This window comes from Lissotriton helveticus, chromosome 11 (genome assembly GCF_964261635.1).
Source record: "Lissotriton helveticus chromosome 11, aLisHel1.1, whole genome shotgun sequence".
Classification (NCBI taxonomy): domain Eukaryota; kingdom Metazoa; phylum Chordata; class Amphibia; order Caudata; family Salamandridae; genus Lissotriton; species Lissotriton helveticus.
This window is the reverse complement of record NC_136072.1, coordinates 401,075,866-401,101,963: the sequence shown is the minus strand read 5'-3', so window position 1 is coordinate 401,101,963 and position 26,098 is coordinate 401,075,866. Positions and strand designations below refer to the sequence as shown.

General features: G+C 47.1%; 1 protein-coding gene across 5 annotated transcripts in view; it reads right to left on the bottom strand.

Annotated features, from left to right (window-relative positions):
* The window catches only part of DZIP1L (DAZ interacting zinc finger protein 1 like), a 796,975-nt gene that overhangs the window by 656,567 nt on the left and 114,310 nt on the right, over positions 1 to 26,098 (bottom strand). For 4 of the 5 annotated variants that reach the window (XM_078665844.1, XM_078665841.1, XM_078665843.1 and 1 more), the window contains exon 2: positions 15,128 to 15,718. In XM_078665844.1, the coding sequence (XP_078521970.1) occupies positions 15,128 to 15,658 (531 nt within the window). In that variant the 5' untranslated portion in view covers positions 15,659 to 15,718. The remainder of the gene's footprint in view (positions 1 to 15,127; positions 15,719 to 26,098) is intronic. The other variant, XM_078665842.1, reaches the window with a different exon arrangement.

Here is a 26,098-nt window from a genome sequence, read left to right as displayed (position 1 = left end):
TTTTTGTAGTTTCCTCTGCTGAGAATATGATGTAACAGAGTTGTTTTCTCGAAGAGCCACTTAAGTGCAGATGGGAGATTAATTGCCACCCCCCATGCACTTTACAACGCTGCCCTTGAGTGGCTCATCTTATGATATTACATTTTTAATACGTAGGAAAACGTAAACACAGACGCATGACCTCTAAAGAAAATACATAATTACCTAGCTACTAAAATGTGATTCCCGTTTATTGATGAAATTTGGTCTCATATTCATTTTTATATAATAATTTAATACCAGGATGTACCCTGTCGCTGAGCAGTGCCAGTTTGGAGAACTAAAGGTCGGGGGCCTTTACATGACCCCGGAATTACCTAATCCTGATCCCTCTGGAAAGTGGGATTGGAACTCCCCTCTCTCCTGCTTTTGCAGTTGAGCCTTCCAGACCTTTTCTTCCTCTAACTTGGAACAATGTTTTCTGTGTGTGTTATATGTGATGGATACTCTTTCTGGCCAATGGTGATTTCCTTTACACCCACTGGTTTAGTGTTGCTGATGTGCAAAGAAATATTTTCTTTTAAAGCAAAATGTATCGCTCGTCGGGTGTGAAATGTTCACCCAGACCTTGCTTGTTTGTTTCCCCCTGTTCCTCCTGGTGATGGTTGCAGTAGTCGGTTGTTCATCATTGTAGAATTATAGCAAGTATCAAAATTTGAGTTGGAAGAAAAATATTTCGTCAAGCACATGATGAGGGACTCTTCAACTCGCTGTCTCCCTCCCTTTGTTCCCCCTGACCCTTGCCTTTTGTGGATCCTGTCTTTTTCTGGATCGCTAATTTACCCTGGCATTGAATGTGTTATCTTTCTGTAATGAATGTGATTTTTTTCTTTCTTTTGCGTTTGGTCCCCCTCTGTTGACCTGCCAGTTCCTCCTATCCCCCTGTCCCTTGTTCCTCTTTGACTAAGCACTGCTTCTCCCCTTGTTAGGGAAATATCCAATATTCATACTCTGGAGTGTCAGTGACCCCTCTGAGAGAGTCCACAGTGTCAAGGGAGCCACACACAGTTGAGGTATGGTACGGCGCCCCTTACCAAAGCACTCCCTCTCCCCTTGTTGGTGAAGGATCCAGTAGGTAGGCCTTGGAGTCTCAGAGACCACTCTGAAAGAGTCAACTGCGTAAAGGGAACCTCGCGCAGCGCAGATGTGGGAATGATACCACTTCACCAGGGAGCACTGTTTACTGAACACGGCTTTTACTAGTCTACCGGTGTGTACCCCCTTCACCTTCCCCCTCCTCTTTCATGCTCTATCTCTCACCCTTCCCCACCGCTTTCCCTCTTTCATTCTTTGTCTACTTCCTCTGTTCCTAGCCCATCTCCCCTGATTCTCTCCCCCTGCCAGCTCCTCCGCCTAGCCCCCTGTCCCTTGTGCCCTTTGACTAAGCTCTCCTTCTCCCCCTGTTGGGGAAAGATCCAATATTTCTACTCTGGAGTCTCGGTGTTCCCTCTGAGAGTGTCCACAGCGCTAAGGGAGCCACTCACAGTTGAGGTATGGTATGCGCCCCTCGCCAAAGCACTCCCTCTCCCCTTTTTGGGGAAGGATCCAGTACGTAGGTCTTGGAGTCTCAGAGACCCCTCTGAGAGAGTCCACTGCGTAATAGGGAGCCTCTCGCAACGGAGATGGGGGAACGATGTCACTTCCCCTGGGATCACAGTCTACTGGACTTTAGACGCAGCTATTTCACGCCTACCGGTTTGTGCCCCGCCACCCTCCCCCTCTTCTTTCTTGCTGTGTCTTTCACCCTCCCCTCCTCTTTCCCCCTGCATTCTCTGTCTACTTCCCCTGCTCCTACCCCCTCTCGCCTTGAATCTCTCCCCTTGCCTGCTTTTTTTCCTTACGTATATGTCCTTATTGTTTGTCTCGACCTAACATGTACCTATGTAGCTATGCTCTAATAACTGTGTAACCTTTGTAACGATGTAACCTGCAACTATGGTTTGATACTCATGTAAAGTGCTCCGATACCTCTGGGTCTAGCCAGCGCTATATAAAACCTTTCAAAGAAACCTTTCAAATAAGGAGGTGTGTGTCCCTGGGCTGTAACTCATCTGATTATGCAGCTTTGCCCACCCCTATCTACAGCTGACACCCAGCCCTAAAACAAAACCTGCAGCGCTTCAGCCCTGCTGTTACCCACCATAAAACACCAAGATAACGCTCCCTCAGGGGTTTGTGGGTCCTTTGCAATAACTACTGCCTTTGTTTGTCCGTATTCTCCCACGGCTTGCCATGGAGATATCCAAAGATATGTTGCTTAAGTGCCCCTCTTGGGATGGCAAGTTTTATATGAGGCTCTATATTTCGGGCTGTGGAGAAAGCCATGGCGCCCATGGAGCATCGCTTGTCCCAAAAGAGAGCATGCGCAAAGCTGACTGCCACCCACGCTTCTCCAGCCCTCGCCTCCCTCCTACCGCTTAGTCAAGACCCAGATCCGATCACAGCTAGGCGCCCTCACGAGGCGGGGTGGAATAGGACACGTTTGAGCATCTTAGAGAGGCTTTCTTGGGTAGCACCAACCTCCTACACCCAATTTAGATGCAAATGACCCTTTCCTGATTCCCTTGATGATGACAGGCATGGAGACTAACAATGCTGCGGGCCCCTCCAGGCCTTGGTGCCCCTCTGCCTCTAACTCCAGTTGCAAAGCATGGTACCCCAGCTGCGCCAGATAAATCCACTGATTTGCTTGATCCTGAGGAGATACTGCATACTAGCTCCTCAAAGTGGGCTCCCTTCATGAAAGTTGCCAAGTACAAGAGGCACGAATCAGGGCCCCTATGGGCAAAGAGGGCCATAATCAACTGAGGACCGAGTGTCCGCACCTCTCTTCAGACGGAAAGGTGGCTCTTACCCTGAAGCTCAGGCCAAGGATGACGACCTTCTAGTCCACGTTTATGAAGATCCCAAAGAAGGGGATTGATAGATCTTGGAAAGCCTGCCAGGATAAGCTGCTGGATGCTCTTGGCCCGCTCATCAAGATCTTTGACATGGAAGAGGACGCCAAAACTTCGGGCAGCGCACAATTATTTTTGGCCAACGGACCTGTGCACTGTCGACGGAGCAGCACCTTTCCTTGCACATAAAGGTGGACCCAAAGCTTGGGGATCTGGCTAATTCAGAGGCTGGCGCTGTGGCTCAAGAGGGACTCTTCAGGGAACCCTTGATCAAAGAACTGGGATAGTCTGAGAATATGTTCACGTCTTTGGACGAGGCCCAGTCCTCCAACAAAAGAGTTTTCGCCACTCAGGTTTTATGGGGGGGCGGTCGAGGCAGGGGCCGCTTGACCGGCCAATACTCCTCACAATACTAACCTAAAGGGGACATTATCGGGATACTGGAGTCTCGGTGTTCCCTCTGAGAGTGTCCACAGCGCTAAGGGAGCCACTCACAGTTGAGGTATGGTATGCGCCCCTCGCCAAAGCACTCCCTCTCCCCTTTTTGGGGAAGGATCCAGTACGTAGGTCTTGGAGTCTCAGAGACCCCTCTGAGAGAGTCCACTGCGTAATAGGGAGCCTCTCGCAACGGAGATGGGGGAACGATGTCACTTCCCCTGGGATCACAGTCTACTGGACTTTAGACGCAGCTATTTCACGCCTACCGGTTTGTGCCCCGCCACCCTCCCCCTCTTCTTTCTTGCTGTGTCTTTCACCCTCCCCTCCTCTTTCCCCCTGCATTCTCTGTCTACTTCCCCTGCTCCTACCCCCTCTCGCCTTGAATCTCTCCCCTTGCCTGCTTTTTTTCCTTACGTATATGTCCTTATTGTTTGTCTCGACCTAACATGTACCTATGTAGCTATGCTCTAATAACTGTGTAACCTTTGTAACGATGTAACCTGCAACTATGGTTTGATACTCATGTAAAGTGCTCCGATACCTCTGGGTCTAGCCAGCGCTATATAAAACCTTTCAAAGAAACCTTTCAAATAAGGAGGTGTGTGTCCCTGGGCTGTAACTCATCTGATTATGCAGCTTTGCCCACCCCTATCTACAGCTGACACCCAGCCCTAAAACAAAACCTGCAGCGCTTCAGCCCTGCTGTTACCCACCATAAAACACCAAGATAACGCTCCCTCAGGGGTTTGTGGGTCCTTTGCAATAACTACTGCCTTTGTTTGTCCGTATTCTCCCACGGCTTGCCATGGAGATATCCAAAGATATGTTGCTTAAGTGCCCCTCTTGGGATGGCAAGTTTTATATGAGGCTCTATATTTCGGGCTGTGGAGAAAGCCATGGCGCCCATGGAGCATTGCTTGTCCCAAAAGAGAGCATGCGCAAAGCTGACTGCCACCCACGCTTCTCCAGCCCTCGCCTCCCTCCTACCGCTTAGTCAAGACCCAGATCCGATCACAGCTAGGCGCCCTCACGAGGCGGGGTGGAATAGGACACGTTTGAGCATCTTAGAGAGGCTTTCTTGGGTAGCACCAACCTCCTACACCCAATTTAGATGCAAATGACCCTTTCCTGATTCCCTTGATGATGACAGGCATGGAGACTAACAATGCTGCGGGCCCCTCCAGGCCTTGGTGCCCCTCTGCCTCTAACTCCAGTTGCAAAGCATGGTACCCCAGCTGCGCCAGATAAATCCACTGATTTGCTTGATCCTGAGGAGATACTGCATACTAGCTCCTCAAAGTGGGCTCCCTTCATGAAAGTTGCCAAGTACAAGAGGCACGAATCAGGGCCCCTATGGGCAAAGAGGGCCATAATCAACTGAGGACCGAGTGTCCGCACCTCTCTTCAGACGGAAAGGTGGCTCTTACCCTGAAGCTCAGGCCAAGGATGACGACCTTCTAGTCCACGTTTATGAAGATCCCAAAGAAGGGGATTGATAGATCTTGGAAAGCCTGCCAGGATAAGCTGCTGGATGCTCTTGGCCCGCTCATCAAGATCTTTGACATGGAAGAGGACGCCAAAACTTCGGGCAGCGCACAATTATTTTTGGCCAACGGGACCTGTGCACTGTCGACGGAGCAGCACCTTTCCTTGCACATAAAGGTGGACCCAAAGCTTGGGGATCTGGCTAACTCAGAGGCTGGCGCTGTGGCTCAAGAGGGACTCTTCAGGGAAACCTTGATCAAAGAACTGGGATAGTCTGAGAATATGTTCACGTCTTTGGACGAGGCCCAGTCCTCCAACAAAAGAGTTTTCGCCACTCAGGTTTTATGGGGGGGCGGTCGAGGCAGGGGCCGCTTGACCGGCCAATACTCCTCACAATACTAACCTAAAGGGGACATTATCGGGATACCAGAACCAGTCAAGATTTGGCAAAATCTAGCTAACCAGCAAAAGGCGGTTCAGAGGATGCGAATCCAGAGTCTTTGACCAGGCTGCCAATTCTTCTAAAAGCAGGGGGACGTTTGTTATGGAAGCAGATAACAACTGATGTGTGGGTCCTGCAGACCAACCATGTGGTTCAAATAGAGTTCCTTGGTTCTCTTGTCCAAGCAGTGCACCCATGACCCCTTCTGTTCTCGGCCCAAGAAGCTGCACTGGTGGTTGCAACGGTCACTGCACTTCTAGTAATAGGGGCCATTTGCCCAACTGCTCCGCACCCTTACAGCTTTATCAGCAACATATTCTTGGTCAACAAGGCCGAAGGGGATCAGCAGCCAGTTATAAATGTATGTAAATTCAACGAGTGGCTTGTGTATCGCCACTTCAAGAGGGAGGGAATCCACCTACTTTGCAATGTGCTTCGCCCCGCCGACTGGATGGTTTGTTTGGACCTGAAGGACGTCGACCTGTTCGTTCCAGTGTATCCCCCACACAGGTGTTTTCTCCAGTCCCTCTGGTGCCAAAAGGACTGAGTTTTCCACTTTTCACTTCGGCCTTTCCTCCCCCCATGGCGTTTCACAAAGGTTCTGAAACAAGTTGCGGAGCATCTACGGGCACAGGGTTTGCGCCTGATCGGCTACCTGGATGACATGTTCTTCATGGATCAAGATCCCCACAGGCTGTTGGTGCACCTGCAAGACACGATCAGTCTGTTAGAGAGCCTGGGCTATGTCATCAGCAAGGGGAAATCACTCCTCCTACCCTCTCAAAAGGACACCTTTTTGGGCTTCGTAATGAACTCTACGGCGGCAACACTGAGCATCCCCTCAAGCAAGGTGGCAAAGATTTGTCACAAGCTCAGGAGGGCTCTGTCTCGCCAATGCGTGTCCTTGCAGCCAGCTTGCACACCTAGTGGGGCTTTTCTCAGCCATCATTCAGGCTCTGGACCTCTCCACTATCAGGCTCTGCAATGCCTCAAAGCAGCCGATCCACACAAGAGCCTCTCTATTCCCACTAGGTCGCCCTGTCCACAGAGATACAAGAAGAAACTCATTGATGGCTCTCCCATATGGAGGCTTGGAATGGGAAATCAATCTTCGGATCCTCCCCAGACCTCATTATAAAGTCCGACGCCAGCAAGTCAGGCTGAGGCACTCGATGTGGAAAGTTCTTCTCAGGTGGTGTGTGGTCTCTGCAAGAACATAGGTTACTCCTAAATTGTTTGGCGTGCCTGGCCAGCTCGTTCGCGGTTATCTGCAGGACCAGGGATAGGATTTAGCCGTGCATGCTTCTCAAAATGTACAACAGAAGCTCTGCTTCCTACATCATTCATCTGGGTGAGACTCGATGCAGGGCACTGTCGGATCTCGCGGCCAGTTTTTGGAACTTCTGTCTAGATCACCAGATCTCAGTCACAGCAGAACACATTCCTGGCCCAGTGAATTGTGTGGCAGATTGGCAGTCTCATCATTTTTGGGACTCCAGCATTTGGAAACTACACCAGATGTCTTCACCCTGATCCAGACCGAGTGGGATCCTTTCACAGTGTATATGTTTGCATCCAGGCTGGACCATCAGTTGTCCCGGTTCTTCAGTTGGAGACCTGATCCTTAGGCAAGCGCCATATTTGGCTTCTTCCAGGACTGGAGTCTGGAAAAGAGTTACCCGTTTCCCCCATTCGCCATGATGATCAGGGCGTCAGCTCTAATCAGGCACCAGCAGGCAAAGGTAATCCTAGGCACCCTGATTGGGAAATCCCAAGTTTGGTTTCCAGTTCTACTGGCACTATCTTGGGATTTTCCACTCCGACTCTCCTGCTCAGCCCAGATGACCTTCCCCATCAAATGGTGTTGGAGGGCTGCTCACGGCTCATGGCATGGAGCGCTTCTTGAGTCAATGGTTGGTCCCAGGCCTTTCAAGCAAGGCTGAAGAGCTCCTGTCTAAGGCCTTGGCAGACCGCACCAACAAGAGATATCGGTAAGCATGGACGCAACGGTATCATTGGTATCTGCGACAGGGTTACGATCTCATGGTCGCTGTTGTAGTGCAGATTCTCAACTTTCTGGCTTATTTGGCACAAGGAGGGTTTGGCATACTGCTCCAATAATGCGTTCGGTTCCGCTATTTCTGTGGACATGTGCCTATTCCTCTGTGGTTGAACATCCTTTTGTCTGGCGCCTTCTATGTGGTATTCATTTGTCACTCCCACCGGCTCTGAGATATTCGGAACTCTGGGATGTGAACCTAGTGCTCAACCTGCTCCTGTCATGGCAACCAAACAGATTCTTGTCAAGGAAAGAACTGTCAGCAAGATTGGCCATGTTGTGGTGCCTGGTGTCTTGCAGGTGTGTCTCTGACATGTGTGGTCTTGTTCACCATTAACAGAAGGACTAAGTCCAACACCAAGGTCATTTAGTTTCCATCTTTTCCAGATGTTCCAAAGTTCTGTGTGGTGCAATGCCTTAATGCATATGAGATGTCGGAGGAATTCCACCCTTTGGGGGAGAGAAGGCTTTTGATTGCGTTTAGGATATCACACAAGAGGGTATCTTTGACTACCATCACATCCTGGCTTATGAAGGAAACGAGGGTGGAGAACTGGATTTTTGATGCGCACTCTGCGCGAGGAGCGATGGCTTCAAAGGTGTTCAGTCTGGGTGCATGTCTGGAGAACATTATGAATGCAGCAGTGTTGTACTGATAGGATGATTTACTTTCCTGTTTCTTTTCTTTTCTCCCCCCTCTTATGTTATTCTTCACTTGTTCGATTTCATTTGTAATTATACCGCGAATTTCTATCTGCTATTGTATGTACTGTTCATATCATGCCAATCTCTCTCAATAAAAATCTTTGTGAAATAAAAAAAGGTTTCATTTCAAGCCTGTGGTGGGTCTAGCTCCGCTTGTGATGAGCAAGCTTTGAACTGACATAATCCTTGAATCCAGTCCTGCCACAGAATGAAAAATGTCCTAGTTATTGTAAGGAAAGTTTGAATTCTATTAAGGACTAGGAGGCGATGATTATCCCTGCCAGGGAACATTGATTTAGTTCACCCTCCCTGTGACTAGTATTTGTTTTGTTCAGTATTATCTTGGTTTTTTTTTGCCTTGATATTGATCACTAGTGGGGTATTGCTTCTTGATAAAAATGTACTTAAAGCTTGTACTTGAAGAGTTTCAATATAGCCTTTACAGTCTGGGTGAGATCGGTGGTTTCTAATCGGCACCGTGGAAGTATTGAGCGCCTGCACCTCGCGGTAAGCCCAGACTTCCAGCGGCTGCCGTCAGAGCAAGGCGGCCCCCACGGTGCCGATTAGAAACCACCGGGTCGGTGAGTCTAGCCACGCACCCCCATGACCAGCGTTGGACAGAAGATGATTCCAAATTATACCGAATAACTACCTGGAAAGCTACCACGTCCCAGCCATTTCCAACCACATAGGAACCAAGGAAGGTCCTATCTGAACGGTCATTGATCTGGCCCTACGTAAAGCGCTCCTGCTCCTTTCGTGTCCTGAGGAAGACCCCACCATGAGGTTCTCAACAACCCTAACCACAAGGGGTCGAAACGTAGACAATTAGCCCATGGCATCTCTCTGAGCATAGGAACAATCAATGGATAAATACAGATCCTGTGCTTAAGATCTATACGGAACCACCGATCTAACCCAGACTGTAAAGGCTATATTGAATCTCACTGTGATTGTTTTAAAGTCACAACACCTTTACCCGGTCCCCACCTTTATTCAATCACACCCATCTCCTCTAACTAATCCTATTTCTTGTTCACTTATGAGCGCTTTGATATATTATAATGTAAATTACTCTCTACTTGATTAACACATTTGTTTCTTCAATTTGTATTTTTTCAATCTCTCCTTGATCTAATGAAGCAATTGATATGTTTTGAGTTTTTGATTTTTTCATACTTCACTATTCATAGATTGATTCCTAGTACTCTATGATGTGCTAAAATAAAATATGCACTGCACTTATGGACTCTTAATTGCATAACTTTGACATGTGATATCTGTTGACATTTGTTGTCTATGAAAGCAATAGACTCCGACCACTTCTATATGTATCTGATCCCAGTTACAGTGGTTGACACAATGGGTAGTGAGAGCCACGAGAAAAGAGGACGGATCCGGTGAACCGGCGGGACCGGTTCGGGTAGTATCCTGGATCGTTCTGGGCCTCCCAATGGGGGACCTCCATCTCACCCAGGAATTCTCGACGGTCCGGAAGTGTTGGAATAGGTATCTGCGGAGGGGACATATTGCGGTTTCATACGCACCCGAGATCCCGCTCAAGTTCAGCAGGGCGCTCCCGCATCGGGGCACATGGCACCGTCTGGAAGACTGGGAACATCAGGGTCTAGCGACCGTTGGAGATCTGTTTGATGACGGAGTGCTAATGCCTTTCGATCTCTTGAGGGATCGCTTTGGACTTCCGGAGGGAGACTTCCTCCTTCATGCGGCGCTGTCAGCGGCGATCAGTAAACATTGGAGGACGGGTATGACGGAACTGCCACTGTCCATGGGCTGTTAGTACGTGGTAATGGCCACGGTGAAGGTTAAGGCTATTACGTGCCTCTATAAGCGCATGGCTATGGAAGCTTTAACCCCGCTACTAGTTCTGAAAGCGCGATGGGAGGCGGATTTAACGACGGAGATTCCTGAGGCGGCGTGGTCTGGTATAGTGGAGCGGGCCTGGAAAGGGACACGCAACACGAGGTTTCAGCTGGTGCATTTTTACATCCTGCATAGAGCATACCTTACCCCTGACAAATTACATAAGTACTTCCCGACACACTCAGCGGCCTGCCCGCGCTGCCAGGCAGAGGTGGCCGATTTCCAACACATGTTCTGGTCCTGCCTGGCACTGGGCTCCTTTTGGCAGGGGGTAGTGGAGAGCCTGCGAGAGGTCACTGAGATGGATTTACAACCCACAATGGCACACTGCGTTCTAAACTGGTTCCCACATACATCAAAGAACAAAATCACTAGTAAGTTCCTGGACCTGGGTCTGATTTTAGCGAAACGAGCCATAACATCCCAGTGGAAGGCGAGTAGGGGTCCCACGGTGGAGAGGTGGCGAGCGGAGCTCAGTAAATGGGTCCGCTGTGAGGGGGAGGTTCGTCTGCAGATGGCACTTAGAGCAGGTACTGATACTGCTCTGGAGCGGGCCCGGGCCGGGGAGCGATTGGTTCTGGAACCAACCATATTTAATTATCGGCTCTAGTATGCAGTATTTGCACCACAACAAGTAGGAAAATGCCCAATACAAATATGGTTAGCATAGCAAGTAGACCGTAAATCAGAAATGAAGCGGTCATTATATACGTATGTGTAGCCTAACCTTCCACCCCTTCCACAGAAGCGAAATTATTAATATCAGAAGATCTCCAGGTGTTAGCATCAGACCCTGTACCTTAGTATACACAGATGAAAGTTCTACATCTGAGGTGCTGTCACGTTCTTTTCCCTGGAAAGGTCCATCTCCAAGTGTGTGTTACCTATCTGTGCATACCCAGATGACAAACATACGTGTTCCCAAACAATAGCTGCATTTGCATGTTTTGTCTAGGTGCTAGGGCCTGACCAGTGGTTTGAAAAAATAAGGGGACCCCTACATAACACAATGAAAACTTGTTGTGGTGCAAATACTGCATACTAGAGCCGATAATTAAATTACACATTTTAAACATTCCTCATGCCTCTGTCAGAACTTATTGTGGAACAGTAAGAGTGTGAGAGTGATAAGCTGTGTCCTCAACCGTGATTTCTGAGAGGGCCAGATGTGTTGTGTTCTGGGGTGTCTAATCACTCGTACCTCTGTGAGTGAGCAGACGGGCAAGTGAGAAACTATAGCTACCGGTCCCGGGCTGACGAATACTCAGGTGGTAAGGTTCCATAATCCCAAGCATAGTTCTGTGACTCCGAAGAATCCCTGCAACAACCTAAATGTGTAAAAAACCACAAACTCCACAGTTATGCATAGGTAGAATGGCTGTTTTGAACATATAGGAATCAAATAATTAGTTACAGAATTGGGATCACACTGTGTTCATATAAGAAACCGTAAATTGTTGACCTTTAACCCCGAGATTGGACCCAGTGCATAGGCTGGAGAGGGCAGTTATGGAAGACCACTCATATCTGCATTATTTCTAAGGCAATCGCAAGAGCAGGCGACTTCTGTTGCAACCCACCGAGCCATTCTCGGTGCATGGGCCCAAGTCAATAGACGTTTGGGTTGGTATGGCATGGTGACTGTGCATACACAACTATGAAAGGGCACATACTTTCAAAGGTGGAACCTTATAGGTATCTCTCGCCTATGGGGAAATCATTTGAAACCCTACAAAGTGAATACTTATTGAATCCCACGCAACCCTACAATTACTTAGACCTAAGACACACCCTACACGTGGAACACTTGGACTGGGCCTCAATTACCAAGCCTAGCCTCTTGGAGAACTGGGTCCTCAGTGGACAACTAGACCCAGGGGTGGTGTCTCATATCTACAACACCATGTTGAACAATAAGCCGTACACCCTTGGGAACCGCTGGGGGGCCTGAGAGAAAGACTTGGGGACTATGGAGGACGTGAACTGTGAGGTGGCCTTGATGCACCCACGAGAAGTGGCTATTCAATCTAAACTGAGATTTGTTTGATTAAAAATCCTTCATAGAATCTATTATAATAGAAGACTACTCCATAAGATGGGTAGGGCAGCATACATGCAGTATTTACGATGCAGGGTTGGAAGGGAAACATTCCTGCATATTCTCTGCGATGAGCCTGGAGTAGTTAAATATGGGACGGCCATTAAAGAGGAACTAGAAGTAGTCCTGGAAGTGACTATCCCAGCCAGCCCACAGTACCTCCTTCTGGGGATTCCATGCAATGTGGGTCTTAAGTCTGTGCAGCTATTGTTCTGTAATCTGGGATTTATGTTAGCAAATAGAGATATTGCCATGTATTGTAGGAAACAATTGTCCAAGAAAAGCCAATGGGTCAAAGGCATGGACGTGTGTATGGTGGCAGAAAGGGAGGTAAATAGTGCGTGAGGGTGCACCCAAAAGTTTGACAAGATTTGAGGTGGATTGATAACAGTACCTCCTTCTGGGGATTCCATGCGATGTCGGTCTTAAGTCTGTGCAGCTATTGTTCTGTAATCTGGGATTTATGTTAGCAAAAAGAGATATTGCCATGTATTGTAGGAAACAATTGTCCAAGAAAAGCCAATGGTTCAAAGGCATGGACGTGTATATGGTGGCAGAAAGGGAGTTAAATAGTGCATGAGGGTGCACCCACAAGTTTGATAAGATTTGGGGTGGATCGATAACTCAGTATGGGCTTGGTTAAGGTTTGTGTATTGTCTAAACGCTCTGTTCCAAGGAACTAAATGATTGAGGCAGAACCTATCAGGTCTGTGAGACTGGATGGGAGTGGCAGGAGGCCAGGATGGAATAAAGCCCAGGGAAGGGAGCGTGGGATGGTGCAGAATGGGATAACTGATACATTTGATGCTATTGCTCCAAACACGATTAAAGTGTAATTGTCGATTGTATGTACATGTTAAAAGCAAAAATAAAAATGTTTTTTACAAAAAATAAAATAAACTTCGCTAGAAATTTGAGGTGAGCAGATTCAGGGTCGCTGGTGTTGTAGGGTGCTCTATACAGAAGCTGCTCTCCACCTACATCTGGGATATCCCAGAGTTCCTTGCTGCCTTTTTGGCATAAATTACTTGGCTTTCTAAGCCTGAAAGGGTATTGTTTTGACCTGTATTGGGTGCTCCTTTGTGTCTGGACAAAGCTAAAACTCTCTGCTTGGAGCGGTAAAAGGCTATTGTCATTTTTAAGCTCATCAAGGATGGCCATTACTGATCCTATGCTCAAGGTCTTTGCTGTAAAAATGGCGAAAGACTTTCTCACTTTCTTGATCGGTATGGAAGGCACTGTGCTAATCCTATGCTTAAAAACTTTACAAATATTTCAGGTGAGTAGATTCAGAGTGTAGTTGGTGTTTTTGGGTGTTCTATACAAGAGCCACTCTACCCCTACTCTTGGGAACTACCTAGAGTTCCGTGCTACCTTTTTTCATAATTTATGTGGCGCTCAAAATCTGAAAGGGTATTTATTGTTTTGACTTATACTGGGTGCTCCCTTGTGCCTGGACCAAGCTAAACCTCTATGAAGAGCTGTAATGTCAGCGAAACACATGTAAGCCAACCTACAAGGGCTTGGGGTCCAGATTTTTCTACTCTGGCCCCTTATGTGCTTTTTTGAGTGTTTTAGCACTCTGGGAGTGAGTCCAAAAGTCCTGTAATGGCAGCTGCAACATTTTCTTCCTGTTAAGGCCGCCAATCACATTGCTCGGTCCCATAGGATTCCTGCGAGACCAGCCAATCAGAATTCATTTTTATCTCTTTATCCTAAGGGAAGTCTTGCAGGATTCCCACGGAAACAGATATGACTATTGTCTCGGCTCTTGCATGAAGGATCTCAGTGAAAGTTTCCAAGAAGGAGATGAGGTGGATGAATTTTTTGGGGTACGTTTTGTTAAGATTCATCAAACGGCGCCAAAGCTATTGACAAAAAAAACACTCTTGTGAAAAGAAGCCTGGCTCTCGTATAACTACACAGTGGCTACTTCTGCAGAAAAACAAAGCTTAGCCTTGCTTGTTTGTTCAGATCTACATAGATAGACAAGGGTACTCAATAGCATCTGTTGCCTTCTATTCTATTCTCCCTTAGTCGAAGAATAGTATATATCAGCATTGTAAAACCTGACTGATTAAAAAAAAAAGTTGTATAAAAACAGCATTATGTCAAATCTTTGAAAGTAACATATTAAAAAAACACTTCTCAATTGTTCATTATACAAATAAATACTTCCAAAGTGCTTGTTCCCAAAATATACTAAAGTAAGGACTGTGTGAAAGAAGTTAAGGGGTGAGGTTTAAGGGTATAGGGTTTATGGGCATTGTGTTAGAAGTTGAGAGCACAGAGTGTAGAGTACAAGGATAAGGATTTGGAGTGCAGGGATTACTTGTTAGAGATATAGGGGCTAGAGATAAAGTGTTAAGCGTATAAAGAAGGGGTCAAAAGTCTAGGGTAAGGTGTTAGCATTTTAGAGTTTGGGACATGAGGTTAAGCAGTAGGGCTAGGGGTACATGGGTTAAGAGTATAGGGGTACAGGTATGTGATGCAAAGTTAAGGCCCTGGAGCACAAGGTTATAGCTTTGGGTGTAGGGAGAAGAGGTAAAAGATTAAGGAAATATGGGGTTAAAGGTATAGGGAATGAGGATTAATGGTATGTAGGTTAAGGATCAGAAGGTTGAATGTTAGATGTTATGGGTATAGAGTTTAAAGTATAAGTTTAAATACTGGTGTACTTGATTTGGGGTTTTGGGTGTCGGGGTTCGAGTTTAAGGGGTGAAGGGTTGGGTATAAGGTTAATATACACCACTGAAAGAGTTTACAATGTGCTGAGAAATGTACATTTACTTGCCCTTGTCTATAGGAGTAACACCAAAGTGTTGCTTTCCCGGTAAAAATGCACGTAATTTGTTCCAATGGAAAACACTTCAATTTTGAAGGGATGCAATTAAAAGTTTAAAGAAGGACTGATTCTATTTCACTGTAAAAAAAATCCAATTACCAAGGCCCAACCACAAAGACTTCATATGAGAAAATATATCTTGGGTAATTATTGTGTATTAAGGAAGTATGCCACAGTAATCATTGTTTCCGATTTTTTGCAACACAAAATACTCTACTATGAATTAGGAGCTTACCTTATGGTAGTTATTGGTTGCTGCTTGTACCTGTAGAAGAAGCTGCTGTTCGCTCAACATCTTCTTCCTTTTCTTGCTTTCTTCCTTCACATCTTTTAGCTCTTCGGCCATCTTTCCCATCTCGTTCTTAGTCTGCTCATGCTCTTGCACAGTGGCCTGCAGACGCTCTTCCGACATTGCCATTTTGGTACTGAGATACTCCTGGCTGTGAAGCAGATACTCAATGCTTAATTGCGCCATCTTTAGGACCTTCAGAAGCACCGGGTCCACTGGCTGATGGCAGTAGGGGCACTTTTCGGAGTCGAAGTTACAGAACGTGATGCTGTTGATGTTCGCCTGTAGAGTTGCCACGTCCAATTCCCGAGCCACTCGGTCTACATCAATTGCACTGAAACGTCTCCAGTCTATGCTGTCTCTCCGTGATCGGAAGTGAAATGCTGGATAGCTCCCCATATTTCCTTGCATGCTCCCGGAAAGAAGTCCGATGCTGGGAGACTGCTGGTATGGCATTTGAAGTGTCTGTCCAGGCATTTGAAAGTACTGTAATCCACGTAAAGATAGCAATGGAAAGTAAGTGTTCTGGGTGGAAGGCTGAAAAAAAATACATTTATTAAACATAATTACATGTACTAAACATGAATAAAAGTAATGAGCCACTCTTACTTACAAAAGCATATGAAAGTATTGTGAATGAATATGGTTAACTAAGCGTGGTCCAAACCAATACATTTATCACTGTACTTAAACAAAACGTTCATAAAATGGAGCATAGTATAGCTTTGCTTTTCAAGGCATAAAATAGGGCTATTCTCCACCGGTCGTGCCACGGAGCCTCAGAGTTTCTCTGAAATGGAAGATGGACTCGTCAGGTTTTCTAGAGACCACTAGGTGTGAGCAATAAGCTATTCAGTTACATACTAACAGGTCAAGTGGCTTTGTGAATGCCAATGTCAGTAACTGAATTTTTATTTTGTTCTTTCCTAATCCATTGCCTAATTCAACTTTATCACAGCAATTTCTGCCTTCATAACTTTTTTCCACTGTTTCTATAAATACACAAAGATAGAATTGGATTGCACACAATGGCAAGTTCAACATGAATTCCACAGTCAGGGATTGGTAAGTGATCTTGCATCTCTGAAGTTTTTGCCTGCATTTTTCATTGGATTTATTGATTTTGAAAAGATAGAGACTGAACACACTTATGCTGTGCTTCCTCAAATCTCAAATTAATCTACAGATAGACAAAGGTTAGACTGATTCTCTCGAATATATTTCTCGATTCACAGTTTGGTAGATTATCTGAGCTCAAGAGGAGCCAGTATACAGGAGACATCCAAGCACAATGTAAAACAGTTAAGAGATAAATAACTGAAATGTTCAAGCAGAGATTATGAGTTATTGTTAAAATACTACTAAAAGGGTAGGAACCAAAGCAATGTTCTAATAGTACTTACAGAAAATTGTTTACGAAGGCACTATTGGATATTCTACAGACTGGGGCCAACTTTATTTATTTTGGGGTCTTTTTAAAGTGCAGCAAACATTTCTGAAGCCTTTCTTGCTGTAGCTTTTCCTTTTCTATGTCAGTGTCCTCTTAAAATCATTGCTTGCTAGTGGTTAGTCCTGCATCTTTGTTACTCCTTTCTCTTTTCTGTTCCTCTCACATAGCAGTTTACAATGTGTTGAGAAATGTCTCATTCCACTATGGTTATTTACGTGTTCTTTTGGGGCTATTTATTTCCTGGTTTCCTGCTTTGTTACTGTTTGTCTGCATTTAGCTTAAGCGCCCTATCTGCTTAGATTCAAATATAGTATTCTTCCTCCCATTTCCTCTTAATGCCACAGTTGTGATACTGCTGCCTTTTTGGGTTTCGCCTGCCGAAAGGCTGCGCTCTGCGCAGCCTTTCAGCGCAGGTGAAATCCTATGTCGACACTAAGCACTTCGGGAACGTCCCCCGGCTCTCATTGGCTAGCTCCATAAATGGAGGCTAGCCATTGAGTGCCGGATCTGTCCGTCAAGGCCGGACCAGATTCGGGGGCGTTCCCGAGATTTTTTCCCAGGGCGGAGTTACGTTTTTTCCCGTTCCCTCCCCTTTCACTGAAAGTGAATTCAGATGCGCTGTCCTCTCCCGCCCCCTCCCGCCGTCCGTGTCTTCTCCCGCCCCCTCCCGCCGTCCGTGTCTTCTCCCGCCCCCTCCCGCCCCCTCCCGCTGTCCGTGTCCTCTCCCGCCCCCTCCCGCCGTCTGTGTCTTCTCCCGCCCCCTCCCGCCCCCTCCCGCCCCCTCCCGCCGTCCGTGTCTTCTCCCGCCCCCTCCCGCCCCCTCCCGCCGTCCGTGTCCTCTCCCGCCCCCTCCCGCCGTCCGTGTCTTCTCCCGCCCCCTCCCGCCGTCCGTGTCTTCTCCCGCCCCCTCCCGCCCCCTCCCGCCGTCCGTGTCTTCTCCCGCCCCCTCCCGCCGTCCGTGTCTTCTCCCGCCCCCTCCCGCCGTCCGGGCCATTATACAGTTGTTTACATTCAGCCCGGCAGTTAGCCCGTTTCATGGCCTTGAGGGCCCCCATAGACCTTGGTGCACGATGAGTCTGCTGCCTGGAATGAAAAGATGTGGTTTAAACTTTCAGAGGGTAATCATGCACGTAATGAAGGGAATGGAGATCACTGAACAAAGGTACAGAGGGAAATTATATAACGTGAAGTGATCACCGCTCTCTGCCAACTTAAAGGGTTCACCTTTCTGAGACACAGTTGGTCCTGGTGGGTTAACTAGTACAATCACCAATGGGAGGTGCAGATTGAAGGTAATTATTAAATATTCTTGCGAATGGCAAGGGTTTTGGAAAAAGTGATATTCAATGAGTGACTTTTAGGAAGTGTGGAGCCCTGAATACTCTGAATAAAGCCAATAACGGACACAACAATAGTTTAGTTCATATGAAACCCAGAAGGCAATAACAGGGGATTGTTTACATCAATGTTCTTTGGAACTTTAGTTGAAATGCATGGGGCCCGATTTATGTTTTGTACAGTTCAAACTGTTGCAGGTGGTTGATAGCCCAGAGACACTTGTTGCGTCTTGTGCACGGTGAAATCAGTGCCCGCCATGTTGTGAGAGGACAGAGCAGGGTTGATGGAGGGGAGTGACGGCTGCTCCTCTGATTCACAGCCGGAGCCTCCCCCTCTGCAGAGCTCGTGACGGCGTCGGCACTGCACCCAGCACGGTGAGGAGTCCGAGCCTTGCCCGGGAGAGACAGAGCAGGAGGCGAGCTGCAGAGGGCACAGGGCGCCCCGAAGGATTTCTGCAGCCATGCCAGCCGTAATTGTCACCACCAGGTCAGTCTGCCCCAGCACTCAGTGCTTGTGAAACTAAGCACGCAGCATTGTTGTTATTTTCTCTGGGAACTTTGTCACACTGACGACGCTGAACAGAGTGTTTACTTTAAACTTTCAGAGGGTAATCATGCACGTAATGAAGGGAATGGAGATCACTGAACAAAGGTACAGAGGGAAATTATATAACGTGAAGTGATCACCGCTCTCTGCCAACTTAAAGGGTTCACCTTTCTGAGACACAGTTGGTCCTGGTGGGTTAACTAGTACAATCACCAATGGGAGGTGCAGATTGAAGGTAATTATTAAATATTCTTGCGAATGGCAAGGGTTTTGGAAAAAGTGATATTCAATGAGTGACTTTTAGGAAGTGTGGAGCCCTGAATACTCTGAATAAAGCCAATAACGGACACAACAATAGTTTAGTTCATATGAAATCCAGAAGGCAATAACAGGGGATTGTTTACATCAATGTTCTTTGGAACTTTAGTTGAAATGCATGGGGCCCGATTTATGTTTTGTACAGTTCAAACTGTTGCAGGTGGTTGATAGCCCAGAGACACTTGTTGCGTCTTGTGCACGGTGAAATCAGTGCCCGCCATGTTGTGAGAGGACAGAGCAGGGTTGATGGAGGGGAGTGACGGCTGCTCCTCTGATTCACAGCCGGAGCCTCTCCCTCTGCAGAGCTCGTGACGGCGTCGGCACTGCACCCAGCACGGTGAGGAGTCCGAGCCTTGCCCGGGAGAGACAGAGCAGGAGGCGAGCTGCAGAGGGCACGGGGCGCCCCGAAGGATTTCTGCAGCCATGCCAGCCGTAATTGTCACCACCAGGTCAGTCTGCCCCAGCACTCAGTGCTTGTGAAACTAAGCACGCAGCATTGTTGTTATTTTCTCTGGGAACTTTGTCACACTGACGACGCTGAACGGAGTGTTTACTTGCTGAAAGCAGGCTGGGCTCCCCAGCCACCGGTGGTTCTATACACAGCAGCAGCTTGCTTTTTATATGTGCAGCTAGCAGTCCCTTCTCTTTGCCTATTGCTTACTTTACTTTCTTATCCAGAAAGCCAATCTTTTTGCTTGCAAACGGTTCTGGTCCGTTGGCGGTTCTCTTTTGCCACTGATGACATCGTAGTTGCTTATGCATTGTCTCTGGTTTTGTTTTGGTGGTGTAGTTGTTTCTGGCACTATTACAGATATACTCAGACACGGCAGGGTTCCGTCAGACACTGTTATGGTACAAGTTATTATAGGCACTGTCGTATTGAATTTCTGAGAAATCTGAATTATTCTTTGGGTACTTTTGGTCCTTTTCAGGTACTGGGGTGGTTTTGGCCTGACACTCTTATGATTTTCTGGCACAGCACGTTTTGCTATGGCACAGTGCTGGTCCTGTTGTGTCACTTGGGTTCTGTTTTGCAGTTTCTGTGTGTCGACTGGCCCTGTTGCTTCATTCTCCTGTCGGAGGGGGTTGTATTCTGCTGCTGTTAGTATGTTGCAGTCCAGGCCCTTCGAACAAACGTTGTCCTTTTCTGGTTCCCACCTAGCCCCTTACGAGCTCTCTTCCTGGTATGGCTTTCCTCCTGTCGTCTCGTACTGCCTGAGGGTGACCTCCTGTCGTCTCGTACTGCCTGAGGGTGACACATGAGAAGCGAGCAGCAAACTGCACACGGGACACTTGTTTATTTCTTGAAGTGACTTCCACTTACAGATCTTGAGCAGCATAGCCATGTATCAGGTGACAGATCTCACTAGCTCCTACCTTAAGAGATCAGATCTATCCCTCAGTTTACACTGACCTCGCAGATCCTCTTCATACATAGAGATCTTTTAAACTATGTAGATTTGGCAGAATTAGGTGTGCATTGCTTTTTACAGGTACATCGAAAACTCTGCATTTATATACCTTGAATGCCCAGCATCTAGAGTAGACCATAAAGTCCCCATTCTGCTGACATGTACGCTGTAATTAATATTTATCTTATTTTAGGAACCGTATCTGTATATGATTGTTGATGTAAGTTTTGGCGGATGTTGGAACGAGCTCTAATGCAGACACAAGGTATACATGTTAAATTTGGAGCAAATTGATTCTTTATCAAAATACTGAAATGTTAATCTCATATTTAGAATGAGCTGAAAATGTAAAAAAAAGATGGTTTGCAGTACGAGCTGCATGTTCCAATGTTCATAGCTTTCAATACGAGGGTGTGTTGGAGACGAGGTTACATGTCCTCACCTGTGTCATGTTCCCAGTTTGTGGGAAATTGTGGAATCTCAGATCGAAACAGGCATTGACAACACCAGTAAGTCTCAACTTAATTTGCCAATCTATGTAAACACACACATTCACAAATGTATTTCCATGTGCTGCATGCACAAATGCTGTTTATTACATTAAATCCTGTCGTGTTGGCCTTGCCAGTGCTGGGAAAAAGGATTGTTCTCTGTATGGAATACATATAGGAAATAAATAATTGAATGTGACAAGCAGCGCGATGATTGAGTGTACAATTCAAATGCCCTTGTCCCTCATGCATTTCCTGGAAGGTAGAAAGCAAATAGGCACTAGCTTGAGGTCAGAGAGTATTACTCCACTGGATGACGCCAAATCCCACTTTAAAGAATTTGTAACAGTACATCTTGCTGACAGATGCGTTGTCAATTGATACCAGAAAAGATTGCTTTCTGTAAATAGTGCATGTGTGGGATAGAGAATTTCATGTGTGATAATTCAGTGTACTTTCGGATGGATGTAAAGCCCATTCTGCTTATAAATAAGTTATTGGTAACAGTAGGTCTTGGGGACAGCTATGCTGTCAGGCAAGACCTCAAACACGAGCATTAGCAAAGCCAATATATTTCACTCTTGAGACCTAGTGGCTTTACTACTGCTTTTTAGCCATTCTGTTCTAGGGGAGTAACACTGATGGCACTAATTGGGTGGGGGGGGAGCAGTACAAGGGGTATTGAGGAGAAGCCGTTGGTGACAGTAGGAAGGTGCAGCTGGGGGAAGGAAGGAGCACAGTCTGGGTATGAGGAGGAGAAGCAACGAGTGACCGAAGGAAAGGAGGTGGGATGAAGCAACATGGATGGCAGGCATGGGACATCCAAAGCACAGTGGTATGCAGTAGTGTACGAGGTTGTTATTCCTCCACTATAGTTGTACGCCGTCTTCTTCCCAGTTCAGTGGTATTTGTCCCTCGCAGTTACAATTGCAGCCTCTCTCGTGTAGTCAGGACATAATGTTTCTACTTCTGTGGTTTCATTTAGCTATTTAAGGTACTCTGGGAGTTGTTTTCGTTTGAGTGGCAGGCCGGATACCAATTGTTCAGAATAGCCAAGCACTGGAAACATGGCTGTGCTTGCTTCCCTGCCCCCTGGCTGTGCTTGCTTCGCTGCCCCCTGGCTGTGCTTGCTTCCCTGCCACCTGGCTGTGCTTGCTTCCCTGCCCCCTCGCTGTGCTTGCTTCCCTGCCCCCTCGCTGTGCTTGCTTCCCTGCCCCCTCGCTGTGCTTGCTTTCCTGCCCCCTCGCTGTGCTTGCTTCCCTGCCCCCTCGCTGTGCTTGCTTCCCTGCCCCCTCGCTGTGCTTGCTTCCCTGCCCCCTCGCTGTGCTTGCTTCCCTGCCCTTTCGCTGTGCTTGCTTCCCTGCACCCTCGCTGTGCTTGCTCTCCTGAGTGGGTGTGTGTGGCTCTGGGTGTGTGTGTGTGGCTCTGGGTGTGTGTGTGGCTCTGGGTGTGTGTGTGTGTGGCTCTGGGTGTGTGTGTGTGGCTCTGGGTGTGTGGCTCTGGGTGTGTGTGTGTGTGTGGCTCTGGGTGGGTGTGTGTGTGTGGCTCTGGGTGTGTGTTGCTGGCTCTGGGGGTGTGTGTGTGGCTCTGGGTGTGTGTGTGTGTGGCTCTGGGTGTGTGTGTGTGGTAGTAATTGCTGTCTGCTGAGCTCGTCCGTAGGGTACAATAGGTCTCACTTTTGCGAGAGATTAAGCTATTGGCAATGTAAATGACAATCCATTTATTTATCTGTTTTCAAAACCAACACATAAATACAAATTTTGTCATTTACAATGCCAATAGCTCTAACTTTTCCAAAGGCGAAACCGTTGCATTGTAAATGCTTGTTTACTATTGTCTCCCCACCGCGGCTTCCGCTCGATGTCCACCATCAGCTGGGCTTTTTCTGGTAGGATATTTGTTTTGTTTGGGCTTACTTTTAAGGGTGATTGGGTTTGTTTTAGGTACTGCCTGCAAAGGGTTTACATACCACCCCTCCCTTACCTGGCTTTTCTTGGCTCCTGTGAGCCACCTGCGAGCCCCATACTTTTCCTCAAGTTCTATAGGCTGTAGCATACTTTCCTGCATTGACGAATCCTTGTGTTGTTTTTATTTTCAAGCGAGCCTTGCGCTCTTTTAGTTTCATTTTTTATTTCAGTGCGCCATGCACGCTTTTAGTTTCACAAGGTCGGCCTCTGCCGCACACACTCCTCACAGGACGCTGCCTTTGTTTTGCTGTGCCTGTAAAGCAGGCCCCTCCCACCTCCAACACAGCATGAGCAGCGCAATTGCGGAGGCCGCAACACACACACCACTCGCTAGAGCTGCCCTTGTCTTCCTGTGCCTGTAAAGCAGACCATTCCCACCTCCAACACAGCATGAGCAGTGCTCACTGTGTGCCTTAACAGCCCCGTATAATTTTTCATAGCTTGCCCGCAAAACACACCCCTCCCACCTATGAAACTGCATCGAGCAGGCTCGTTCTGCGCCTTTATTTACGGAGCCCTTATAGTTTTTTTGTTGCATTGCCTCTAAAGTAGACATGTCCCACCTATGAAATCATCAAACGGCACTCGTTGTGCGCATTTATTTATTTATTATGCTCGTCTTGGACTTCTTTTGGTTTGTGTATGCTTGCTTTTCACTTCTTTAAATTAAGGTGGGGCTTGTTTTAACTGGAAGGGCAGGCTCTGCTTTTGCGGCATCTGAACTGTGTGGCGCAGAGACAGGGCATGGCTGCTGATTCAGAGACTGATTCAGAGACATGGCATGGCGGCTGATTCAGAGACATGGCATGGCGGCTAATTCAGGCACAGAGACACTGCACAGTGTTCCTATCACAGGCACCTCTTCAATAGAATCAGCCTGCACTGTAGGAAGACTCTGCAGCTTGCACCCTGAACACTACAATAGAAACGAAGTTCTGCCTCAACAATCTCCACTACAGAAAATCCGCTGGGTACATACAGTGCTCAGCCAATGCGGCGCGCTAATGTTTAAAAGCAAGTTGCTGTGTATTTGTTTTCTGTTGGCTACTTAAAAAAAATATTTAGTCTTGATTAATAGCCAAGGTTGTGTCTGTGCCACAATGCCCACTGAAATTATTTTGTTTACGGCAAACAAAACTGGTAAATTCCCAACATTTCTGCCCCTTTCCCGCCATCTGCCCAAGCCTTCCTTGCAGGAACAGTGCACACAGAGCAATAACTCACATAAAGTACATTTACTTACATTGTTCCAAGAGCAACAAGCATTTACCTTGACCACTAACAGTAGGTCTATTAACCCTTTGCGCTACCTTCCCAATACAAAACAGTTTTCGCACTTTTATAATTGTTGAAAGTAGAAAGACCTGTGCAATAGCTTTTACACCCATGTCTTCTGAATGCTCAGGTCCATTAGACTGCAATCGCAGAGGGGTGAGGGAGCATCTAACTGCCAAGCATTTTCCATTTGTTAAAGTTAGAGCTATTACCGTTCAAAATGACAATGTTTTTTACTTTTACTTTTTTATACTGATAGCAATAGTGCTATGCAAATATTATTACTCCACTGCAAATAAAAAAATATTAAAAAGCATTGCCATTTTCAACGCCAACATCTCTAACTTTAATAAATGCGAGACCTATTGCATTGCAAATGCTTGTTTTTGTTTCTATTATTATTTATTCATTTACAGGCAGATGCATCAAGCAAAATACCTCCCAGTAAAATAGCGATTCGGTAAAACAGGCCGATACCGACCGCAAAACCCCCAAATGCAATGCATCAACACAAATCGGTAAATATTAAAGAATCGCTAAAAAAATCCCCCTCGGTAAATTACCGAATCGCTATCCAGCCAATCGGAAATAACGAAAACCAAAGCAGGCCCCGGAAATACCGAATCGCTAATAAAGAATCGCAACGGAATGCATTAAAAATCGCAAATACCAAAAACCTCAAAAATCAATATTTAGCATGAGCAAAATAAGGGGAATCTCAAACTGGAGGTAAAGTGATTCGAATGAAGAAAAAAAAAAAAATGACAGGTGCTGACAATCAGTAACCCTTTAAAAATGAGCCTGGAAACCCCGTTAGTCAACCAAAATGGCTGCCCCCTACGTGCTTGCTCGGAGGAGGGGGATCAATGCTCAGGCCCAGCAAAGGAGGATGATCCAGGAAAGGGTCTTCAAGGTGCGCATAACATTGCTGGGGCAAACAGAGGAGCAGGTGTACGATAAGTACAGACTAAGCCCTGCCATGATCATGCGTCTAATAGCAGATCTGGCACCACAACTGCAGCACCAGACCCGTAGGACCCACCAGCCCATGTCCAGGTCCTATGCAGACTGCACCTGCTGGCGTCTGGAAGCTTCCAGGGGGTAACTGCAGAAGCCGGAGGCGTGTCGCAAAGCGCACTATCACGCTTCCTCCACAGGTTCCTGGATGCCATGCTAGCATCGATACAATGCCACATCACCTTCCCCACAACCCCCCAGCAGTTGAACCGCACCAAGCGTGAGCTCTACCAGGTGGCACAATTCCCCCATGTGATAGGGTGTGTCGACTGCACCCATGTCCCCATCTGTCATCCCTCAGCCACCGAATACATCTTTCGCAACCGGAAGTCATACCATTCCATTAATGTGCAGGTTGTGTGCAATGCCAAGCACATCATAATGGACCTCGCAGCCCAATTCCCAGGGAGCACACACGACGCATACATCTTCCATCACAGTGGCATCCACAGGCGCCTGATCAACTGTGATTTTGGAGTTGGACACCTACTAGGCACGTATTGATGCAACATCATTTACTCCATCCCCACATGTACCATTGCATTCATGCCGCTAACCATTCTCTCCCCATCCTGCAGGTGACAGCGCTTACGCGTTGCGTGAGTACCTACTCACTCCCTACCTCAACCCAGCAACACCACAAGAGCAGCGCTTCAACAGAGCACACATCAGCACAAGGAATGTGGTGGAGCGCACATTCGGCATCCTTAAGAGTCGCTTCAGAATATTGCACAAGACAGGAGGTGCCTTGCAGTACAACCCAGTGACTTGCTGCAAGATCATAGCTGTCTGTGCCATCCTGCATAACATCGCAACAAGAAGGGGGATACCCATAGAGGTGTACGGTGAAGACAAGCTACGTGCACAGCAACCCCCCCCCCCCCACCCCCCGCCAACACCGACAGGCACATGTGCCCAACACAGCAGAAGGGCAAAGGAGGCGGGCATACATCACACGGCATCACTTCTGAGACAGGTAAGGAAGAGCCATGACAAGATGATGCATTGCAAGGGTTTAATGCCCATTAACACCTGACTGGTGCTGATTAATGTAACAGAAACATGAAGCAGCGTAAATAAAATCAAAAGATGAAATGTCCATT